This window comes from Rhinatrema bivittatum, chromosome 2 (genome assembly GCF_901001135.1).
Source record: "Rhinatrema bivittatum chromosome 2, aRhiBiv1.1, whole genome shotgun sequence".
NCBI lineage: Eukaryota > Metazoa > Chordata > Amphibia > Gymnophiona > Rhinatrematidae > Rhinatrema > Rhinatrema bivittatum.
The window spans coordinates 126,637,247-126,655,163 of NC_042616.1; the positions used below are offsets into that span (position 1 = coordinate 126,637,247).

The window sequence follows — 17,917 nt, forward strand, 5'->3', positions numbered from 1 at the left end:
ATGCTTTATTTCAAAGTACAACGTAGCAGTCCCAAGTGTGGTCAGTCTCCCGACATGATTGTGTTTCACGATCAAGCGTCATCGGGAGGATCAAGATATTGCAATTAAAATATAGAAAATCAATAAATAAGAGAAAATTCCAGAAAAGGATATACCTTAAAATAAAAACAAACCACCAGTCCCACTCAGAATAAAGCAAGCATACATGTATAGCAAAGATTTCAAAATGACAGACTGCTGGCAATTAGTAAAAGGTATTGCAAACGCTAAAGTAGATTAAAAAAAACAAAACTGCCAAGATGGTCATGTGATTTCATAGCCGAAGGAAGGGGAGGGACCAAGTAAAAAGGAAGTGGACCAGGACAAGGAAGGGGGGAGAGGAGGAGGAGAAGAAAGGGGAGGGATTAAAATGCATTACAGAGGCAGCTAATGTATAAAGGGGGATGAGTCAGCAGCACCCTTGCTGTAAAATTATAACAATAATAAAGGAACTGGCACAGTAAGAGTATATAAAAAAACAGATTCTCAGACCCAGTATGGCAATTTATGTTCTTATGATAAATACAAACTTAACAATCCCGGTGCTGAATTCTTTTATAGATTAAAAAGAACATATACTGAAAGGAATGCTCAAAGGGATATAATTGGCGATAGGGCGCAGGAATGCACAAGTCAGTAAAATGAAGACCAGTCTGAGTCCTGACCATAAGGATGCAAAGAATTAAGGTAGAATATTCAGCGCTGTTTGTTCTGTAGCTACAACCTGTCATAATTGCTGCCTCTAGGGTGATGAGGGAGTTGGTCATGTCGGGGGACTGACTTACATAGTAACATACAGGTCTATCCTGTAAAGTGCGGCCGCGTTTACCCTGCTCCTAAGCCGCGTTTTACTCACTTTCCGGCCGCGTTATCCCTTCCTGCGATCCCGAATCCACTTTAACCTACTCCTACCGCGTCCTAAAATCCCCGGCCAACCCCTTCCGCACGCGGCATGTATATTGCATGCAAACGAGCGAATTAGCTATTCCCTAGCATCCCGTAACCCGCGCCCCGACTATCACTATCTTTCCCTGCCGTTTTGTCACGCGTTTAACCTGCTAACTTACCGCCTACCCTTACCCCTGCGGTAGAGGCAGGGGTAAGGGTAGGTGGCAAGCTTTCCCCCAGCCCCCGCTCACCTGCTCCGGCCGCGATCATGGGTGCCGGTCTCCGGGGCAGCCCCAGTCCTCTCCCCTCCTCCCGAAGCAAAAAAAAAGCGAAAAAAAAAGCGCCGAAGCAGGGCGCGAAAAGCAGCCTTGCTCCGGGAGGAGGGGAGAAGACATCTGACAGCGGCGAAGCAAAAAAAAAAAAAAAGCGAAAAAAACGTAAAAGCAAAAAGTCGCTTCGCCGCTTCACTGTCAGTGTCTCTTCTTCCCTCCTCCCGGAGCAAGGCTGCTTTTCGCGCCCTGCTCCGGGAGGAGGGGAGAACTGACAGTGGCGAAGCAACTTACTTTCTGCATCCCCGATCTCCTGCCTCCCGCTGCGCGACTTACTTTTTTTGCAGGCGTCCAGCCATCTGGAAGAAGGTATCGTGGCTCCCGGGGAAGATTGATGCCAGCACGGGGGAAAGCGGCCCCTGTGCATGCGATTGGCTGCTCAAGACGTGACGTCACATGCCGTGACGCCAAACGTCGTGACGTCACGTCTTGAGCAGCCAAACGTTGTGACGTCACGTCTTGAGCAGCCAATCGCATGCATAGGGGCCGCTTCCCCCCGTGCTGGCATCCATCTTCCCCGGGAGCCACGATACTTTTTTTGCAGGCGTCCGGCCATCTGGTAAGAAAGTAAGTCGCGCAGCGGGAGGCAGGAGATCGGGGATTCAAAAAGTAAGTTGCTTCGCCGCTGTCAGTTCTCCCCTCCTCCCGGAGCAGGGCGCGAAAAGCAGCCTTGCTCCGGGAGGAGGGAAGAAGAGACACTGACAGTGAAGCGGCGAAGCGACTTACTTTTTGCTTTTACGTTTCCCCCTACGGAAAACCTGGACCCTCGCCGAATCCTTACTCACCCATTGCCTCACGACCATCCAAAGATGGCTACATTCCAATAAACTAGCCCTCAACATCTCCAAAACTGAAATCGTATTCCTATCGCATCACCCTGTGGATAACATACCCAACCTCTTCTCCTTTGACTCCCAAACTATTGCCATCTCACAAACTGAAAGAAACCTGGGAATCACAATTGACTCATTGCTTTCGATGCACCAGCATATAAGGACCATTACCAACTCCTCCTTATAAAAACTGTTTACTCCATCACCTTAAACCCCCTTCTTGAACCTTGACTACTTTAGGGCGTCCTACAGCCCCTTATAGTCTCTGGCATAGACTACTGCAACTCACTCCTGACAGGTCTGCCTCTATAAGTGACCCATCCTCTGCAGATCATTGAAAATTTGGCCGCAAGACTCCTTACGAACACCCCAATGCGCAATCACAACTCTTCAGTTCTCAAATCCTTACATTGGCTCCCTATCTCCTTCCAAGTACAATACAAGCTCGCCATGATTACATGCGTCTTGATTCATAAACTTCCCCTGGAGTTCCTCTTATAATAATAATCCATATCCTCTCCTGGCACCTCATATCATCTAATCTCATGCTTTGTTGTCCCATCCCCAAGGCTCACACACCTCAAGGAAACCAGAGAATGTGTCGCCTTCTCAACAGGACCTCTCCTTTGAAACACCTTACCCAAAGAACTAAGATGCCTCCAAAACAGAACCACCTTTTAAAAAAAAAAAAAAAAAAAAAAAAAAAGCACTCAAAACCTTCCTTTCCAAAAAAGCCTTCTCAAGCTTAAATGATTTATTCCCAACATGTCTCCTCTCAGGAGATGCCATCTAGGGAGAGAATCAAGGACAGAATTTGTCTTCGCGAATGTGTGATCTTTCCTCAGACGCGTTGACCTTACTGTTCCCCGCTCTGAATGTAGGAAGAGTGGGCAGTGTCTTTAAACAATAAAGGCTCAAGAGGAGACCTAGATAATCTGTAAAACCAAATTTAAATTTGTTTCGAAAAACAATCTGATTGGTGGACATGTTTTACTCCACTAAGAAAATGATAAACATCCAAGTGGGAAGAAATTAAATTACCACTTATTCGCCCACAAAAACAAGAAATAGTTATCTGCACCTTTAAAGAATTTAAGGCTAAATCGTTATCCAAACCACACTGTAAAAATGAAGAATATCAGCTATTTGTGTGGACCATGGTGACAAATTTCTATTCTTACCAAGTTTTTCAAACATGTGCCATACTCTTATATAAGAAAGGGACATAGAACTCTTTCTAGAATGGAACATTGTGTTAATCACTGAGGGTGAAAAACCTTTTCTTGCTAACTTTGCCCTTTTGATAGCCAAGCCGTAAGTAACAATGGAATTGGATCCTCCATCTCTATAGGCCCCAATGTAGAAGGCCCTTGACCTGATGTAGAGGTTGATCTATTAACAACCTCCTTAGATCCGCATACCAAGGCCTTCGTGGCCAATCTGGAGCAACTGGATCCACAAACTTTCTTTTCTATTTTCCTCAATATTTTTTCTATTAATGGCCAAAGAGGAAGGAGATACAGAAGCTTGTAGCCCTTTCAACTTTGCTGAAAGGCATCTATTGCTTCGCTGCTTAGATCTCTGTGACGACTTAAAAACCTTCTTACTTGTTCTTGCTGGAAGCCAAAAGATGTATCTGATGTGGCTCCCATCTTTGCACTATCTGAACATAAGCCTCCTGACTTAATTCCCTTCTCCAGGGTCTATTATGTTCCAACTGAGAGAGTCTGCCTGAATGTTGCTCTGGCCTGCTATGTGTTGAGCTAAGTGAACAAGATGATTCTTGGCCCAAGAAAACAATAGATCTGTTTCTTCCGACACACTCTGACTGTGTGCTGCCCTGCTTGTTTATATAAATGGCTGCTGTTGCATTAGAACATAAGAACATGCCATACTGGGTCAGACCAAGAGTCCATTAAGCCCAGCATCTTGTTTCCAACAGTGGCCAATCCAGGCCATAAGAACCTGGCAAGTACACAAAAACTAAGCTTAGTCCATGTTACTGTTGCTAGTAAGTCAACTTAATAGCAGGTAATGGACTTCTCCTCCAAGAACTTATCCAATCCTTTTTTAAACATAGCTATACTAACCGCACTAACCACATCCTCTGGCAACAAATTCCAGAGTTTAGTTGTGCGTTAAGTAAAAAAGAACTTTCTCCGATTAGTTTTAAATGCGCCACATGCTAATTTCATGGAGTGCCCCCTAGTCTTTCTACTTTCCGAAAGAGTAAATAACCGATTTCACATCTACCTGTTCTAGACCTCTCATGATTTTAAACACCTCTATCATATCCCCCCTCAGCCGTCTCTTCTCCAAGCTGAAAAGTCCTAACCTCTTTAGTCTTTCCTCAAAGGGGAGCTGTTCCATTCCCCTTATCATTTTGGTTGCCCTTCTCTGTACCTTCTCCATCGCAATTATATCTTTTTTGAGATGTGGCGACCAGAATTGTACACAGTATTCAAAGTGCAGTCTCACCATGGAGCAATAGAGGCATTATGACATTTTCCGTTTTATTCACCATTCCCTTTCTAATAATTCCCAACATTGTTTGCTTTTTTGACTGCTGCAGCACACCGAACCAACGATTTCAATGTGTTATCCACTATGACGCCTAGATCTTTCTTGGGTGGTTACACCTAATATGGAACCTAACATTGTGTAACTATAGCATGGGTTATTTTTCCCTATATGCATCACCTTGCACTTATCCACATTAAATTTCATCTGCCATTTCGATGCCCAATTTTCCACTCACAAGGTCTTCCTGCAATTTATCACAATCTGCTTGTGATTTAACTTCTCTGAACAATTTTGTATCATCTGCAAATCTGATTACCTCACTCATCTTATTTCTTTCCAGATCATTTATAAATATACAAGCCGTTAAGCCCGTTAAAACAGGCTACATTACACTTTTTCTCCCTCTCTCCCCTTCCCCTCGTTCACTCCTCCCCTTTCCTCCACTCAGTCTTACTCACCCTCTGTCTCCCACTGCCTCCTTCCCCTCACTCTCACCTCCTCCCCTTCCCTCAGTCACTCCCCACCCTCTCTCAATCCCATCCCCTCCCCCTCAGCCCTCCTCCACTCCCTTTTTCTCTGCTCCACAACTTCTTACCCTTCCACTTACTGACATCCCTGTGTCTCACCTCTCCCTCATTCTCCCTCTCCCCCTTCCACTTACTCACATCCCTGTCTCTCATCTCTCCCTCTCCCCTCACTCCCTACCTCCCTCCCACACACTCACCCACTCCTCCCTCCCTCAGTCCCTCAGTCCTCCCCCCACTCCCTCCCTCTCAGTCCGTCCCTCCCTCTCTCTCTCTCCTCCCTCCCTCGCTACTGGCCGCTCGCTGCCGCCGCCGCTGCCACTCGACGCCGCCATGTTTTTTTTTTTTCTGGCAGAGACCGATGTGCTCGCCCGCACATGCGCGGTAGAGCTGGTCTCTACTGCGCATATGCGGCACGTCGGTCAACCTTCAATTAGGTTGATTGAAAAGTAAGGCTCCCAATACAGATCCCTGAGGCACTCCACTGCCTACTCCCTTCCACTGAGAAAATTGTCCATTTAATCCTACTCTCTGTTTCCTGTCTTTTAGCCAGTTTGTAATCCACGAAAGGACATCGCCACCTATCCCATGACTTTTTGCTTTTCCTAGAAGCCTCTCATGAGGACCTTTGTCAAACACCTTCTGAAATTCCAAGCACACTACATCTACAGGTTCACCTTTATCCACCTGTTTATTAACTCCTTCAAAAAAAGGGAAGCAGATTTGTGGGTAAAGCCATGTTGATTTTGTTCCATTAAACCATGTCTTTCTATATTTATTTATTTTATTTATTTATTTAAGATTTTTATATACCGGCATTCATGATACAATCACATCATGCCGGTTTACATATAACAGGGGTGTACAATGAACAACAGTGTAACCTGTGGAAGTGAGCAGTTACAAATAACAAGGGAATTAAAACTTGGGAGAAGAGAAGAAAAAAGGAGAGGATAACTTTAGATAAAGAAATTTACATTAGATAAATATATTTACAATATCTATAATATAAGCTATAGATATTACATGGAGAAGGGGTAGGACTGGTTGGATAACGTCTGGTAGGACTGGCTGGATAGCGTTTGGTTGATGGTGTGAGAATTAGTTGGTGTCCGGGAATGCTTGTTTAAACAGCCAGGTCTTAAGTCTGTCTATATGTTCTGTGACTTAAGTCTGTCTATATGTTCTGTGACTTTGTTTAGAACACTTTCCACTATTTTTCCTGGCACTGAAGTCAGGCTAACCGGTCTGTAGTTTCCCAGATCGACCCTGGAGCCCTTTTTAAATATCCATTGTACCTGAAGACCTCCAGTCTTCAGGTACAATGGATGATTTTAATGATAGGTTACAAATTTTTACTAATAGGTCTGAAATTTCATTTTTGAGTTTCTTCAGAACTCTGGGGTGTATACCATCTGGTGCAGGCAATTTACTACTTTTCAGTTTGTCAATCAGGCCTACCACATCTTCTAGGTTCATCGTGATTTGTTTCAGTTCGTCTGACTCATCACCCTTGAAAACCATCTCCAGAACTGGTATCTCCCCAACATCCTCTTCAGTAAACACCGAAGCAAAGAAATCATTTAATCTTTCCATGATGGCCTTATCTCTAAATGCCCCTGACTCCCTCACAGGCTTTTTGCTTTGGATATATAACAATGAGCACGCCTCTTGCACACTTTTTGCCTTTGTAGCTGCTCCTTGCTTTGGTGTTTACTGAAGAGGATGTTGGGGAGGTACCCGTAATGGAGAAGGTTTTCATGGGTAATGATTCAGATGGACTGAATCAAATCACGGTGAACCTAGAAGATGTGGTAGGCCTGATTGACAAACTGAAGAGTAGTAAATCACCTGGACCGGATGGTATACACCCCAGAGTTCTGAAGGAACTAAAAAATGAAATTTCAGACCTATTAGTAAAAATTTGTAACTTATCATTAAAATCATCCATTGTACCTGAAGACTGGAGGATAGCAAATGTAACCCCAATATTTAAAAAGGGCTCCAGGGGCGATCCGGTAAACTACAGACCGGTTAGCCTGACTTCAGTGCCAGGAAAAATAGTGGAAAAATGTTCTAAACATCAAAATCACAGAACATATAGAAAGACATGGTTTAATGGAACAAAGTCAGCATGGCTTTACCCAGGGCAAGTCTTGCCTCACAAATCTGCTTCACTTTTTTGAAGGAGTTAATAAACATGTGGATAAAGGTGAACCGGTAGATATAGTATACTTGGATTTTCAGAAGGCGTTTGACAAAGTTCCTCATGAGAGGCTTCTAGGAAAAGTAAAAAGTCATGGGATAGGTGGCGATGTCCTTTCGTGGATTGCAAACTGGCTAAAAGACAGGAAACAGAGAGTAGGATTAAATGGGCAGTTTTCTCAGTGGAAGGGAGTGGACAGTGGAGTGCCTCAGGGATCTGTATTGGGACCCTTACTTCTCAATATATTTATAAATGATCTGGAAAGAAATACGACGAGTGAAATAATCAAATTTGCAGATGACACAAAATTGTTCAGAGTAGTTAAATCACAAGCAGATTGTGATAAATTGCAGGAAGACCTTGTGAGACTGGAAAATTGGGCATCCAAATGGCAGATGAAATTTAATGTGGATAAGTGCAAGGTGATGCATATAGGGAAAAATAACCCATGCTATAATTACACGATGTTGGGTTCCATATTAGGTGCTACAACCCAAGAAAGAGATCTAGGTGTCATAGTGGATAACACTTTGAAATCGTCGGTTCAGTGTGCTGCGGCAGTCAAAAAAGCAAACAGAATGTTGGGAATTATTAGAAAGGGAATGGTGAATAAAACGGAAAATGTCATAATGCCTCTGTATCGCTCCATGGTGAGACCGCACCTTGAATACTGTGTACAATTCTGGTCGCTGCATCTCAAAAAAGATATAATTGTGATGGAGAAGGTACAGAGAAGGGCTACCAAAATGATAAGGGGAATGGAACAACTCCCCTATGAGGAAAGACTAAAGAGGTTAGGACTTTTCAGCTTGGAGAAGAGACGACTGAGGGGGGGGGGGATATGATAGAGGTGTTTTAAAATCATGAGAGGTCTAGAACGGGTAGATGTGAATCGGTTATTTACTCTTTCGGATAGTAGAAAGACTAGGGGGCACTCCATGAAGTTAACATGGGGCACATTTAAAACTAATCAGAGAAAGTTCTTTTTTACTCAACGCACAATTAAACTCTGGAATTTGTTGCCAGAGAATGTGGTTCATGCAGTTAGTATAGCTGTGTTTAAAAAAGGATTGGATACGTTCTTGGAGGAGAAGTCCATTACCTGCTATTAAGTTCACTTAGAGAATAGCCACTGCCATTAGCAATGGTTACATGGAATAGACTTAGTTTTTGGGTACTTGCCAGGTTCTTATGGCCTGGATTGGCCACTGTTGGAAACAGGATGCTGGGCTTGATGGACCCTTGGTCTGACCCAGTATGGCATTTTCTTATGTTCTTATGTTCTTTCAGTTTTTTTCTAACAATTTTTCTCATTTTCTCAGTTTCCCTTTCGAAATTTTAGCACGAGAGCCGTGGATTTGCTTACTGTCCCCTTCCAGTCATTAATTCAGATTTGATCATATTATGATCACTATTGCCAAGCGGCCCCACTACCGTTACCTCTCTTACCAAATCCTGTGCTCCACTGAGAATTAGATCTAAAATTGCTCCCTCTAGTTGGTTCCTGAACCAATTGCTACATAAAAATGGCATTTATTCCATCCAGGAACTTTATCTCTAGCATGTACCGATGATACATTTACCCAGTCATTATTGGGGAAATTGAAGTCTACCAATAATATCCGCTTATCCAAAATACGATTTATACAAACACTGCAAGTAAACACGTTGCACAAAAATCTTAAATTTTTCAATGCGTTATATTTTTTTTGACAATGTTTTAATATTCTTTTTTGAATATGTTTAGGGCCATCATAACACCCGTGGTCTGCATGCACGTTATACCTGTGTTTTTATCCACTATGGGTCATTTTAAATAATCGGTCCAATACTATGAATGTCGTTATCACTTTTTTCAATATTTTTTCAAGAATGCGTTCAATAAAATATGTGGAATAGGTACTTCCCTTTTTTTGGCGCTGCTGCACAAGTCCGATCCAGGTACTTTCCTTTTTTCTGGTGCTGCCACACAAGATCAATTCACTTCCCTTTTTTGGCTCTGCCATGCTGCCGCATAAGTCTGATCCAGATATTTTCCTTCTTGCTAGCGCTACCGCTCTGCCGCACAAGTCCAGTCCAACGTACGTTTCGCAGGGCTGCTGCTTCAGGGACTGATAGACCAAATGTACTTGGAACAGTATCGTTATCAATAGTGTACTTTTTCAACTCCACATACGTATCCAAAGCTTATGGTATACTTATTTCTTTGCTTCTACAAAAATGAAATACAACATATTTTAACACACAAAGACTTTAAAAACAATGCTGCACATCCCAGGGGCTTCTTGCAGCCATAATCGCAACTCAGAGTTTTGCCGCCATGTCCTCTTTCTGGCGTCTAGGTGAAAGGACTGTTAGACTAGGGCTGTTTATATGTAGATTCACATACCTCACCTGTATGTAAGGAGCCTAATGGATTGGCATTCACATGAAGTGAATCCACTCGATATCCTTGTTAAGCCCGTAAGGAGTTACTGATTGGAGCTGAAAAATCCACCTCTGTTCACATTGCTAGAGACGTTTAATTCTATCTCCTCTTCTCCAATGCTCTGGGATAATTTCCAAAACAGTCCAATGGAGGTCAGAACAAACATGATTAGTTTCCTTACAATGAGATACTAGTGGCTCATCCATTCGGCCCGTCTTTAAACAGCATTTATGTTCTGTCAAACTAAGACGTACTGCACGCTTAGTCATAGCAACATATGTTAATGGACATGGGCAGAATATTGCATACACTACATGTGACGTGTTGCAATTTGAGGCCCGTTTGTAACTGAATAGTGGTGATGGGAGAATATTTAAATTGTCAAAAAAAAATATAACAGATGGAAAATTTAAGATTTTTGTACAACGTGTTTACTTGTGGTAATTGAAGTCTCCCATTATTACCGCACTACCAATTTGGTTAGCTTCCCTAATTTCTCTTAGCATTTCACTGTCAGTCTCACCATCTTGACTAGGTGGACGGTAGAATACTCCTATCACTATAGTCTTCCCCGACTCACAAGGGATTTCTACCCATAAAGATTAAATTGTGCATTTAGTCTCATGCAGGATGTTTATCCTGTTGGACTCTGTGCCATCCCGGACATAAAGCGCCACACCGCCTTGCGGGTGCTCCTCTCTGTCATTGCGATATAATTTGTACCCCAGTATAGCACTGTCCCATTGGTTGTCCTCCTTCCACCATGTCTCTGAGTTGCCAGTTAAGTCTGTCATCATCCACTGCTTTACATTCTAATTCTCCCATCTTACTTCTTAGACTTCTGGCATTAGCATACAAACATTTCAAAGTTTGCTTTTTGTTTGTATTTTCATTCTGCTTTTTAATTGATAGGGATAAGTTAGAATATTTTAGCTTAGGTGAGTTTTTAGTTACAGGCACTTGGACTACTTATCTTATTTTTGGAACTTCACTGTGGGGATGCCCTAATTCTAATGCATCATTGGTATCCTTTGAAGAAACCTCTGTCCGAACCATGCGCTGCTGAGCGACTGTCTGCTTTCCCCTTTGTTCTAGTTTAAAAGCTGCTCTATCTCCTTTTTAAAGGTTAGCACCAGCAGTCTGGTTCCACCCTCGTTAAGGTGGAGCCCATCCCTTTGAAAGAGACTCCCCCTTCCCCAAAAGGTTCCCCAGTTCCTAACAAAACTGAATCCCTCTCTTCCTTGCACCATAGTCTCATCCATGCATTGACTCACCGGAGCTCTGCCTGCCTCTGGTGACCTGCGCGTGGAACAGAGAGCATTTCAGAGAATGCTACCCTGGAGGTTCTGGATTTAAGCCTTCTACCTAAGAGTCTAAATTTGGCTTCCAGAACCTCCCTCCCACATTTTCCTGTCGTTGGTGCCCACATATACCACGACAGCCGGCTCCTCCCCAGTACTGTCTAAAATCCCATCTAGGTGACGCATGAGGTCCACCACCTTTGCACCAGGTAGGCATGTTACCAGGCGATCCTCACGCCCCCACCAGCCACCCAGCTGTCTACATTCCTAATAATCGAAACACCAACTATGACGGTCAACCAACCCTTCCCTCCTGGGCAGTAGGCCTTGGGGGGAGATCCTCGGTGCGAAAGGACAATACTTCACCTGGAGAGCAGGTCCTTGCTACAGGGTCCTTTCCTGCTGCACCAGGTTGATGCTCTCCACTCATGAGACCTTTTTCCTCCAAGGCAGCACCAGGGCTGCCAGTCTGAAGTTGGGACTTGGCTACTATATCCCTGAAGGTGTCATCTATATACCTCTGTCTGCCTCAGCACCTCCAGGTCTGCCACTCTAGCCTCCAAAGATCAGACTCGTTCTCTGAGAGCCAGGAGCTCTTTGCATCGCAATCACATGTACAATTTCTCACAGGCGAGTAAAAACAAAATCATGCATGTGACACTCGATGCAAAAGACTGGGAAGCCCCCCTCTTGCTGCCTTCATCTCAAATTTGTTCAGTTCCTACTTAAAGTTTTAAGTTGCTATGGGAGTAGGAATGTGTCTAATGTCTTTCAAATGTATTAGTGAATTCACTATATGTCTAGTAGTGGCCTACAGGGGAATGATCAAACTCTCAATAAGGTTGTTTTGTTTTTTTGAAAGTGGCCCCTGCCTATAAATTAAGATGAGCTAGGGGTGGGTGGGTTGGGAAATGCAAACAGTCTAACTTCAGTTAGTCAGCCAGAGTGACTCACTGTTCTCTTGATTAACAAATGTTGGTACCTAATCAAACCAAATCACACTACCTCAACACCTTTCCAAGGTGAGTAACTGAACTGAACTTTTCAACCTTTTTACTTAAGTATACACTGCTCCTAGCTTATTTCTAGCTTCTGGCTACTTTTTTTTTTTTTTAATATACAAGCACACTAACTACTACTTACTAGCTGCCTTACTGACTGACTGTTTCAAAATACAAACAGTCTAACTTCTGTTTATTTGCTGCTTTACTGACTATTAAAAGCACAAACACACTATATATATATATATATATATATATATATATATATATATATATATATATATATATATATATATATATATATATATATATATATATATATATATATATATAAATAAATATAATTATCTCTCTCTCTCGATTATATCCAAAACCCATTGGTCTGAGGTAATATGGATCCATTTCCTAAGAAAAGCCTATAACCTGCCCCTATAGGCTCCCCTAGAGAATGAATCCCTTGGGCGTCATGTATTCTGCGACGTACTGGGGGTTCAAGTGATATTGCCCCTTGGGCTTCTTGCTCCTTAAAGGCTGGGACCTGCTTTAACCTTCGAGAGCCGAGGGGTAACTTTCCTATCAGTTCTATATCTTTTCACTTCCATAAATTGAGAACAAGCCTGGTATGGATGGAAACTTAACCCGGGCTTTGTCCTCAGGTAACCTCTCTAATTTTGGATATCCTAGAGCTCTTATTGGACGATCTAATTCCTCACCAAAAAGGTATTTACCCTTAAAATGCAAACATGAAAGTCTAGACTTAGACCAAAAATCTGCAGACCAATTTCTTAGCCACAGAAGGCATCTAGCTCCCATAGAGAGAGATGATGACCTAGCAGCCAACATTCTGAAGAGTTGCATTCCCTTCCACAGGAATAGTAGTCTTCCTGGCAACTGCAGCAACCATAGCATCAAACCTTTGGTTGTTGAAAAAGACTATCTAGCACATTTGGTGGCATAAGATATAGTCTATTAAAGATTCTTAGATGTCTAAAACTTGCCTCGGGTGATTCCCACGCAGACAGAATCATCGATTCAATTTCTGGGTGAAGAGGAAAAGTAGAAGCTGTCTTCCATACTTCTCTCAGGATTGGATCCCAACCAGATGTCTCCTCACATTTTTGCTCTTCTAAACGTAATGCAGAAATAACCTGCATACTTAATGCTGACATCTCCTTTTTAAGAAATAATCTGATCTGCTCTTCCTCATCTTCTCCTGAATGGATTTCACCTTCTAAAGAATCCAAACTACTACCTCATCTCCCATCCTCTAATCTTAAATAAGAGGGACATTCAAAATCCAGAGTATGTTTGTTTCTTCTGAATCAAATCTCTCTCTTTTGAGGCTTAGAATCCTCAGAATGTAAAACGTCACTCCCTCCTTGATCTGCAGCATTATCTTGCTGCCCCTGTAAGGCATGAAAAGCCTGATCTGATGTAGAAAATTAGAAAAAATTGGGTGAAAAAGAACCAGCACTAATTGATGAAAATCAAAGGCTGGTAGCATTTTGAGAGGTCTCTGCCTTAACGAAGGCCCCGCCTTTGATGCCGATGCTTTGGTTGAGTCAAATCAGCTGTTGGAATAGCAGCAACTAATAGCTTCAGAGAAGCTGAATTTGCTCTGGGGGAAACCTTTCACTTACCTGACCCCTCTACCGACGAAACTTTCTTCGTGGTAGAAATAGTTTTAGGTATTTTGGGCAAATCAGATTTGCTAAGGCAAACAAGCAAAAACATTCTTCAGCTGACAAGCATTTGGAGCTGCGCACACCATAGCAGTGATATTTTCTCTGACAAAGCTTTAAACAAAGCTCAAGCAAGCGGCTTACAAAGTAAATGATAAACTTTAAAATGCTGCTAAAATAATGATTTAAAGATGGCTGTTGCTCTCAACCTTACTGACCGCAGAAAGGAAGCAGTGCTCACAATAATGCTGTCATGGCGCACCTCTCTGCAGGAGCAAACATCCGCAGGAGCATGGTTCAATACAGCCTGAAAAGTCGTTCAGGAGAATAGTAAATAGGCTGAAAAATAACTAAATCTTTCAGATTAAAATGTGCTGAAATTCAAAAAACAGCCATCCAGTGGCTGGAGGCAGAGAACACTGGCTGAATTAGTTCTAAGTGTGACACACATGCTGGTGTTGTCATTTAAAAATTAAATATATATTTAGACCTCTGCCTCTGTGCTGGAGGATGAGGACTAATCTATAAGTTCGGGACTAGTAGAGCAAAAATGTTTCCTTTACCTTAATATCCTTTACGTCAGATAATTAGCAAATGTAAAACTGAGAGTTGGCGAAATTACATACATAAGAGTCTTTTTAAAATAGCGACTTGCATGTGGAAATGTTGGCCCAGCCCTGGAATGTCCCTAGACTGCCCCTTTTTTTTTACACGCATATGTGTGCACATGAAAGTGAAAATGTCCTTATTTTGGATTTTTAAAAAATACGAAATGTGTGAATAGAGGCTACTTGTACACGTATATGCTTAGTTTTACGTCTGTAAAGTTTTGAAAATTCAACCCTATATGATTAGAATGGGGTATCATTTTAGCTATATTTTCTTGTAGAGTAAATGCTCATATCAAGCAGTTTATTGATAAATCCTAATGTCCTATATTTAACAAATACAAAAAATACTGTGCTTCCCAAAACATTACATTGACAGACACCTAAAGCAGGAACACAGACTTTCTGGATCAGCATAAGTAGTAAAGTACAATAGTTTTCTATGCTTTTGGTACAGCAGAAATAAAATAAAATGCATGATTTGTTTGTTCATGCACATCAATATGCGTTCTCCTTTTTTTTACTTTTCATGAGTGTATTTATTTGTAAGTGCTTGCACTGTTTGCAATTTTGTATTCTTTAAACAAAATTTTAATTAAGACATACACAGTACTGAATTTTAACACTATTCTAATTTGGCTATTGTCCATTATAGTATTATAGCATTTTATGGAACTTAAATGGAATATTCTACTGTTCTTCCTTTTACCATTAAATCTTTTATCATTTTATATTTTCACAGTGGATAAAACATGTAGATGATCAAGGCAGACAATATTACTACAATGCAGATGGATCACGATCTGAATGGGAATTGCCAAAGGTGAGAAATAAGAGAATTTGTAATTGTTGAAAGTTTGATGCAAAACTGCCTTGAAATCTTTACTGTCCTGAAACTAGGGTATTTTGGTTTAGTGTTTCATCTGGAAGATGACACTTCCAGCATCAGGGAAATGGTAGTATATTAGACTCATAAGTAGAAGTATATTCTAAATTATTATAACATTAGAATGTTATAATAATTTAAAAGTTGAATAAAAATAAAATTAAAAAAAAAGTATATTCTACTGTGTGAGCCCCAGCACACAGCACCCAGTGTTTTGTTTTCCAATCCAAAGTACTTGCCAGATGTGATGTTGCTGAACTAATATTTCCTAGCGTGTAGCAGATGGACTCAGGACCAATGGGTATAGTGTACTCCTGATAGCAGTTGGAGATGAATCAGATTTTAATCTGACGTCAGCCCTAGTACATATATCCCTGCAGGAAGTACAGCTCTTCAGTATTTTCCGTCTCCATAGTAGTTAGGGACTGTATGCACACTCGCACAGCATTAGAGTAATTTTACCAAAGAAAACCAAATTAAGAAGAAATCTTACCTCTACAGACAAGCCCCGCTCTCCTGCGGTGACACCCATTGGGTCCCTCCCCCAGTTGAGAATTCCCTAGGTGATTTCCGCGATCCCTCGGCAGCAAGCCTCGGTCCGGCGGCCAACCCTCGGCAGGGACCTAGCCCCCAACATCGGGTGAGGCTGAGAGGCAGCGGGTACAACCTTGAGCACGGCGGTGAAGGTATTTTCCCTCTTCCCCCTGCAGCCGGAGACCGGGAAGCGCCGAGACAAGGGAAGGTAGAAATCTATTTAAAAGTCTCTGGTCTCAGAAGCTTGAGGAGTCGCACAGGTAGCCAGCCGGGACCATTGCCACCGGGTTGATCTGCCCTAGCAGGGCTAGACTCCGGTCAGATCTGAGGGTCCTCCCACGTGGAGACCCCCCCCCCCTCCCGAGATGGTCACCATATTGTCTGCTTGGTCGCCGTCACCATTTTGATATGTTCACCGCCCTGTCCGCCGTCCCGATCTGTGAGCACAGAGGCGAGCCGTGTGCACAAATACTTTGTGCGCCCAAGTACCGTGCGCACAAGCGACGCGCATAGCCATGTGCTTATTGTGCCGGGCGCATAACTTCGATCTGTGCGCACAACAGCGCGCACATCTCCCTGAGCGAGCACCAAACCTATGAGCACAACTTTGAAGCACTGGAGCGTACAACTGCATCTTACGCGCGCACAAGCCATGGCACCACAAGAAAAGAAACTCAAGGCTCAAGGCCTTTGCCCAGCATGCCACAATAGATCTGCACAGCATGAGGAAGCCACGGCCCTGTGTATACAGTGCGAGGAGGCCCTAGGGGATCCAACTCATGGCCCTCCCCAGCTGGTACCGGGTTCCAGCCTCTCCAACAGTACTCCGGACCTAGCATTGCACAGAGGGACCCCCCCCTCAAATGGGGCTCCCCAGGGACACGGCGCCCCTTAGTCTAGACCCAGCATCTATTTCCTGTATGGAATTCTTCAAAGGTGTGCATACCTTCGTCCACATCCAACCGGGGTCTCCTATAATACGGCCACAAGCTCCACCAGAGGACCTCAACATCCCGGGACCCTCTATGCCCAGAGAAGTGATCCCACTGCCCAGAAGCCCCATCTTCGGGGACACAGACAACTCGGATGAGGATTAAAACCCCTGAGGAAAGGAACTCCCTCCGGGGACAGAGCCCCACCGAACCATGAGACACTTTTTCACCAATGACGAGCTTCCAGACCTGGTCACACACAGCTTAAAAGAGCTTGCTATCCTGGGCACAAGTGCCTCAGAGGAACCTAATATGAACCCCCTACTAGAGGGACTCCATCAGACCTCCCGTCATTTCCCATGATTACAAGCCGTCCAGCAACTAATTGACCTGGAATGGGATGCCGCGGAAACTACATTCAAAGGGGGGCGGGCTCTGGCAGCCATGTACCCTCTGGACCCAGCCACCAAAGATCTGGCATGTCCAAGAGTGGATGCCATGGTCTGCGCGGTTTTGAAGTGCACTACTATCCCAGTAGAGGGAGGAGCAGTACTCAAGGATGCTCAAGACAGACGTCTGGAATCTATCCTCAAACAGTCCTTTGACGTCTCCGCTATGTCTCTACAGATTGCAGCCTGCTGTGCCATGGTGACACGCGCCTGCTTGTCACAGACCAGGAACACTACTCCTGGGGAAGCCCTGGAACCAGCAGTATCATTCCTTGCGGATGCTGCTTCAGATCTGGTGCGTACCGCAGCTAGAGGAGTGTCACCCCCTGTGGCAGCCAGAAGACAACTCTGGCTCCGAAACTGGTCTGCAAACGCATCTTCCAAAATGAGACTCACAAGGATGCCCTTCAAGGGAACCCTTCTGTTCGGAAGCGAACTAGAGAAACTAGCCAACAAATGGGGCGAGCCCCACTGCCGCAGCTATCGGAGGACAGGAATAAGAGAAACCAGCGACCATTTCCCCAAACTTCCAGGGCAGTGGATCACCGCACTTCAACGCATATAGAAGCACATATCAAGTGACCCGCCCCACAGGCTGGAGCCAGTCCTTTCGGAACAAGCACAACAAAAGGGGAGCCAGCTCGGGCCCAGGCCCCAGCCACACTCCACAATGAAAATCAGCCGACCCATCTAAAGGAGGAAGCCATAGGAGGCAGACTTGCCCTATTCTACCAAAGATGGGTCGAGAGAACTT

The 17,917-nt window shown here is 43.5% G+C and overlaps 1 protein-coding gene across 8 annotated transcripts in view; it reads left to right on the forward strand.

Annotated features, from left to right (window-relative positions):
* Nucleotides 1-17,917, forward strand: part of ARHGAP12 (Rho GTPase activating protein 12) — a 287,089-nt gene that overhangs the window by 101,522 nt on the left and 167,650 nt on the right. For all 8 annotated transcript variants that reach the window (XM_029588589.1, XM_029588588.1, XM_029588591.1 and 5 more), the window contains one exon: nucleotides 15,105-15,185. In XM_029588589.1, the coding sequence (XP_029444449.1) occupies nucleotides 15,105-15,185 (81 nt within the window). The remainder of the gene's footprint in view (nucleotides 1-15,104; nucleotides 15,186-17,917) is intronic.